Here is a 6742-nt window from a genome sequence, read left to right as displayed (position 1 = left end):
GCCGAAGCCTGCTGGTTGCGGCAGCTCCTCGTCGAACTCCGTCGCCGCCGCCTCGCGCCACCGTTGTCTACTGTGACAACGTGAGCGCCATGTACCTCTCCAACAATCCGGTCCAGCATCAACACACGAAGCACATCGAGATCGATCTTCACTTCGTGCGAGAACGGGTTTCCCTCGGTGAAGTCCGTGTTCTCCATGTTCCGACGACCTCGCAGTTCGCGGACATCTTCACCAAGGGGCTCCCGACCACTATCTTCTCCGAGTTTCGATCCAGCCTCAACGTTCACGAGCACCACGCTTCGGCTGCGGGGGGCTGTTGGAAACGTGACAGCGACTCCACCTCGGGAGGGAAACGGACTGGACCGATTCCTACGGACGCACGGCGCCCACGGTGATCGCGGTGCCCACGCTCCCCACGTTCCCCATGATGAGGCTTTTCTGTTACGACCTGTACATGAGCTCTCTTGACTGTATCTCTCTCGGGCGTGTATATAAGCCCTACTGCACATCAATACAAGTCATCAGTTAAAGCATCATTCACTTTCTACTAACCCGCCTTGACTATACTCAAACCAACAATGGCGAAGAGGACGGTCACAGAGCACACAGGCCGCGTCCCCCTATACCAAACAACTCAAAAGACAACAAAAACACATAACCAAACTAGCTCAACGCACTCTCCATCCTTGGTGCCTAGAGGATCGGCGAGCAGACAACGGGAGATAGTCTGACTCGGAGAAGACGCCGTCGGAGATGTGTAGATGATGGAGTACATAGCGCCCCGGAAGCTCATGCCCCAGCAACACCCCGCGCATGACAACTTGACACCCCAAGCCTCACCGCCGAAGCGGGCGAGGCAACAAACCAGCTGCTCCTCCAGACACACCCTGAGCACCTAGGCAGCGCCTCTAAGAAGGGGACGGCGCCGAGACGCGCCACTGCCTGGCCCGGCGAACCAAGCCTAGGGTTTCCCCCGGTGACAGAACAGGGGCTGGACATGCCATGACAACGCCCTCAGGGAGGAGACGGCGCCAACAAGCGTCGCCGTTGCCCGCAGCCGCAGCCACGCCGGATTTCTCCTTGGCCATGTCCAAACTGGAAGGGAGGGTAAAGTTAGCACCTTGGGCCATCACTGTGGAGAGGGGGGAGCCGGATGCCGTCGCGCCGCCAACCGGCGAGTCCACCGCAGCCACCGGTCGGGAAAGACCAGGGCCTGCATCCACCCGCTACAGCCCCGCCGCCCTCATGGCCAGAGAATGCAGCGCCGCCCGGACAACGCAGCACACAGCCATGATGCCCGGCCATCCACCTCATCGCACCTCCGTCCCAAGAAGAGGAGGGCGAGTCCAGCGTAGCCTGGGGCCGCCGCCCCAGCGTACCATCCCCGGAGCACCGGCAGGATCCCCGGCGCCGCCCGCAGCCCGGCGGCCAGATCCGGCCGAGCCAGAGCAGGCCGACCCGGCGGCCACACGCAGCCCTTCGCGCCAGCAGCCGTGCTGCCAGCCCTCGCGCCGCGCACGCTCCACCCGACCACCAGCGAGCCGCCCATCCCATGGCCATGACGCCAGATCCATTTCGTCCTAGCTGTTGCCTGTCGGTAGATTTCAGTTCTGAATTTCTATTGCTCGGTGATGAGTCGCTCGTCTTGGCTTGTCTGATGAAGCAGTGAATCTAGACAGGTTTGCAGTGATCCCCAGTCATTATTTGGGGACAATAGATATTGCCATCAATATGGCACCATTTTAGGCGCCTTGATTCTGAAAATTATGGTCGTGTAATTTCCTTCTCTTTGACTCTTCGTAGTCTTGTACTACTGCTGTCATGCTGCCAGCGGAGTGTAAACGTGCACCATTATTTCAGTCTTAATAGTTTCCTTGTTTAGTCCTGTAGATAAACCCGGGCATGGGCAGCCCGGCCCGACTACCCGGCCTGAAAAACCCAGGCCGGGCTTGACACTCGGGCCGGGCTCGGGCTTTGTTTTGCAGCCCGAAAGGTAGTTCGGGTTGGGCTCGGGCTTCTCTTTTTTCTATTTTTTGGGCCGGGCTTGCACGTACACGCACTAAAAACATCGTTCGGGCCGGGCTTTCGGGCTTCGGGCTTGATTTCGGGCCGGGCTCGGGCTTGAAATCAGGGAGTATTTCGGGCTTCGGGCCGGGCTCGGGCTTAAGAAATGAAGTTCGGGCTTTTACAAGCCCGGCCCGAAACCCGGCCCGGCCCGGCGTTTGCCCAGGTTTACCTGTAGACATGCCCATCTTCGCCTATAAAAAGGAAAAACAAGATTCAGTAGTCCAAAACGAAGAGAGCACCATGAGTGTTAGACTCCGTATATACTGGGCCCACTTGTAATTGTGTTGTACATTATTATGTACCTCTTTATATAATGAAAAGGTCATCCCACGTTTGGAGGCGTGCCACAAACCCTGAAACCCTTGTCTAATATGGTATCAGATCTAACGATCTAATGTCTTTCGCTCTGCCTCCGCCGCCAGCCGCCGTCGCCGCTTCAAGCGCCGCCGACACCGTGGTCTCCTTCCCCGCCCTTCTGCCGCCGGCCCCCGTCCACATGGACCAATCGTTCCTCCCGCCGTCCCTCGCGCGTCTCCTCAACGTCGGGACTGCGCCCTACACGGCGGACGGATCGCTCCGCCCCCTGCAGACCCAATCGGCGGGGTCTCTCTTCGTCGGCCCGGTGTCTTCGCTGTATGCCGGCGTGTCATCCTCATCGTGCAACATGATAAGTAAAGTATTTTTCTATTGATATCATGGTTTAATTGTTGTTTCTAATAGCTCCACTTGTAGATTTATCTTCCCTTTGCATCCATCGGCCGATACATCTTATACGTCATCGACAAAGAGGCACGTCGTCTATATATTATGGACCCTACTCAAACATCACAATTGTTAGAGGATAATAATTTGAGGCATGCACTGAAATTTAAAAGCTTTGTAAGGGATTTCAAAGAAGCACTCGAAATAAAGCTGCCTGGTTGGAATTCCGATATATCTAAATGGCAACATTTATTTCCGGTTGGTATTTCAATGAGTATAGACGGGTAATAAATTCATAATAAAAACATTTATTTTTGTTATCACTATATTCTTTATATTATTAATTTAAAAAACTGCAGGAATGTGTCTAGCTATTTTGTTTTTCATTTTATACTCTGGTGAAACGGTAAAGAATTGCTCAAGCCGGTTTGCGGGGTGACTATTGTCCGTTACATGTTTTAAGACCTTCGGTTTGAAATTTTCATACTAACTACATATATTGTTGTCCGGGATGGGTATGAGTTGAGGAAACAATTTTTATTATAATGGCTAAAACATCGTGGGAATGAATCTAAAGGCAATTTTCCTGATGTTGTGAAAGAATTTTTTAAGCACATCATCTAGATATTGATAGTTTTGTAATAGATGTTAAGGTCGAACATCGCTCAGTTTATTACATGGACATGTAATCTTTCTTTTTGTTATCAATTTACATTGCAAAAATGAACTTCGATTATTCAATAATTGTGTTTGTGTTATATTGTTTGTACGTGTGAAATTTAACATGTAACTCTTGCAAACTATTTCAAGAGCCCATGTCAACGCACGGGCACTCTACTAGTCAATCAGTAAAAACGATCCCGTTTTTCATTTGAGAAGTTTGATATATGCACCACATGATGCACCACTTAAAAGTTAAAAGATGTCAGTGTTTTGTGTGTTCTTCTATAGCATTTCATGCTCACGTGTTTACTTTAATCTTTGCGTTTGCTAACTTCTACTGTAAAAAATATGTGAATTCTTGGAGATGTCATCGTTTTCTAACTTCTTGAAGCCAAACAGGTTTTCCGTTCTGTAGGTGCATGCCATTGATCTCCTCTCTGAGCCAAAAGTTCCCCACACGTAATTGACCGAGTGCATTCGGTACTAACTACCCAGCAGAGTCATAGTTTAAAAACCGAACGAAACGGTAGTCGAACCCGCAAGACCGTCGGTTCAGATTTTTACCAGTTTGACTGCCGGTTCACCGGTATGATTGTGGACTTTTTAAGCAATAAAATTATATTATACACCAATCAATAGGAAAAAATGTGTAATCACAACCAGTACCTACATGTTAATTATATTCATATACATCATAAAAAAAAGTATGTTGTTGCTGCCGCGCGGAGCCGGAGCGGCGAGGGGGAGGTTGGGTCGCCGCGCCACCACGCCGAGCAAGGGTGGCTGCGCAGGGGGCGGTGGCGCCCGATGGGTTTGTCTCCGTGGACAAAATCGAGAGAGAAAATTCCTAATGGGCTGAAACCGTATAAAAAGATTTTTTTTTACCGACTCTACCCTCAGCTTGTACACACAAAAACAAGTCAATCGAGGGTTTTTTCTAGAATCAACATTGAACGGTCCGGTTTATGTGAACCGCATGGTTCATCGGTTTTTTCAAAAACCGTCTGATCCGACCGGGTTTTCCTGGTTCGATTACTCAAACGGTCCACCAGGCTTAAGGAACTGCAGGAATCGCCGGTTCCGGTTTTTAGAACTATGAGCAGAGTGCTTGTCTAGTGCAGATATACATGGAGAGTAATTAAACGGCTCCTTGTCCATTTTATCTCAGAAGCCAGCGGTCCTTATCCATGCGGATATCTTTGGAGAAAAATTAAGGAGAATTGATAGTTTTTACTAGGCACCTACTAATCTCCAAGCTCCAAAGTACCTATAAATACAAGCGAGCTCAGGCGTTGCCAACCCAAGGAGCAGTCGTCGGTCCAGGAGTCCAGATTTCATAGGAAGCAGAAGCGAGCTGCACTGCACAGACTGTAGCTATGGCCAATCACTCTGCCACTCTCTGTGGCCTTCTTGTTGTTGTGCTTTGTCTCGCCTCCAGCTTAGCACAGGCTCAAATTCTTTTCCAGGTGAGAAAATGCATGCATCTTCAAGTTTCATTTGCACTCAGAATTTTTCATATGATGAAATGTGCTTTGGTGTTTGATTGGCCAGGGGTTTAACTGGGAATCATGGAAGACACAAGGCGGCTGGTACAAGTTCATGCAAGGGAAGGTGGACGACATCGCCAGCACCGGCGCCACCCACGTCTGGCTCCCCCCGCCGTCGCAGTCCGTGTCGCCGGAGGGCTATCTGCCGGGGCAGCTCTACAATCTTAACTCCAAGTACGGCAGCGGGGCTGACCTCAAGTCACTGATCAAGGCGTTCCGCAGCAAGAACATCTCATGCGTCGCCGACATCGTCATCAACCACCGCTGCGCCGACAAGAAGGACGGTCGCGGTGTCTACTGCATCTTCGAGGGCGGGACGTCCGACAACCGCCTCGACTGGGGCCCCGACGAGATCTGCAGCGACGACACCAAGTACTCCAACGGCCGCGGCCACAGAGACACCGGCGGTGGCTTCGACGCCGCGCCCGACATCGACCACCTCAACCCGCGGGTGCAGAGGGAGCTCTCCGCCTGGCTCAACTGGCTCAAAACCGACCTCGGCTTCGTTGGATGGCGCCTCGACTTTGCCAAGGGATACTCCGCGGCCATGGCCAAGATCTACGTTGACAACAGCAAGCCGTCGTTCGTGGTTGGTGAGCTCTACGACAGGGACCGACAGCTGCTCGCGAACTGGGTGCAGGGCGTCGGCGGGCCGGCCACGGCGTTTGACTTCCCCACCAAGGGTGTGCTCCAGGAGGCCGTGCAGGGCGATCTTGGGAGGATGCGTGGCAACGGCGGCAAGGCACCCGGTCTGATCGGGTGGATGCCCGAGAAGACCGTCACGTTCATCGACAACCACGACACCGGGTCGACCCAGAGGCTCTGGCCGTTCCCCTCAGACAAGGTCATGCAGGGCTACGCCTACATCCTCACACACCCGGGCATACCATGCCTCGTAAGTAGCACACTGCATAACTTCACCATAAAATTTCACATCAAACTGCACACCGGATGTTTGTGATATGAATTCACGGCTACTTGGTTTTGCGCCCGCAGTTCTACGACCACGTGTTCGACTGGAAGCTGAAGCAGGAGATCACCGCACTGGCTAGGGTCAGGTCAAGGAACGGGATCCATCCGGGTAGCACACTGGATATCCTCAAGGCCGAGGGCGATCTCTATGTTGCCAAGATTGGGGGCAAGGTTATAACCAAGATCGGGTCAAGATACAATATTGGCAACAACGTGATCCCCTCGGGTTTCAAGATTGCGGCTAAAGGCAACAACTACTGTGTCTGGGAGAAGAGTGGCCTCTGAATTCATGCTGGTGAATGGAATTAGTTCTAGTTTTCAAACTATATATTTAGGACTAAGGCATGATTTATGAAATTAATTATTTTGAATTTGGTTTTAAATGTACGGTCCTATGAAAATAATTGAGCACTATGAGTTGTGTTATTCCTGAAGAAATGTGGGTTGACTGATATTTCAAACCTTGACGACTTCCATGTGTTTGTTTTGTATTTGTCATGCATCCTATGTATTTTGTCTTCAGTTTGTGTGCCTGGGACCATGCGTTGATGGCGGTTGTGTGCATCCTAACTGTGTGGAGGCTTGATAGGAACTCATTGTGATTTGTATCCCCTTGATTTGTCATTATGGGTCAAATAAAGTGTCCTTTATCAGGAAAAAAAACAACCGAAGAATGAGATCGATCGGCTCCTCCACCTCTGATCCTTATTAGCGCTCCTCTCCGTTGACCACTCATCCAACATCTTCTCTTAATCCCCTATGCATGTGCAGCTCTTCACGTCTAGCCAAAC

The 6742-nt window shown here is 51.1% G+C and overlaps 1 protein-coding gene across 1 annotated transcript; it reads left to right on the top strand.

Moving 5' to 3' along the window:
* Positions 1-4748: 4748 nt before the first annotated feature.
* On the top strand, positions 4749-6418 carry LOC119312409 (alpha-amylase AMY3-like). Its single transcript, XM_037588140.1, has 3 exons — positions 4749-4898; positions 4984-5874; positions 5976-6418. The coding sequence occupies exons 1-3, from the start codon at positions 4809-4811 to the stop codon at positions 6234-6236; spliced, it is 1242 nt and encodes a 413-aa protein (XP_037444037.1). The 5' UTR covers positions 4749-4808; the 3' UTR covers positions 6237-6418.
* The last annotated feature ends 324 nt before the right edge of the window (positions 6419-6742 follow it).

The sequence above is a fragment of the Triticum dicoccoides genome, chromosome 5B (genome assembly GCF_002162155.2).
Source record: "Triticum dicoccoides isolate Atlit2015 ecotype Zavitan chromosome 5B, WEW_v2.0, whole genome shotgun sequence".
Taxonomy (NCBI): domain Eukaryota; kingdom Viridiplantae; phylum Streptophyta; class Magnoliopsida; order Poales; family Poaceae; genus Triticum; species Triticum dicoccoides.
The sequence above is the reverse complement of the archived record's forward strand: the minus strand, read 5'-3'. Positions and strand labels throughout refer to the sequence as shown.

Excerpts from the sequence above, each read along its gene's own strand:
- LOC119312409 (XM_037588140.1), top strand. The coding sequence starts at position 4,809 with ATGGCCAATCACTCTGCCACTCTCTGTGGCCTTCTTGTTGTTGTGCTT. Across the intron at positions 4,899-4,983 it reads AGGCTCAAATTCTTTTCCAG|GGGTTTAACTGGGAATCATG; the intron begins GTGAGAAAATGC and ends TTGATTGGCCAG. Across the intron at positions 5,875-5,975 it reads ACCCGGGCATACCATGCCTC|TTCTACGACCACGTGTTCGA; the intron begins GTAAGTAGCACA and ends TTGCGCCCGCAG.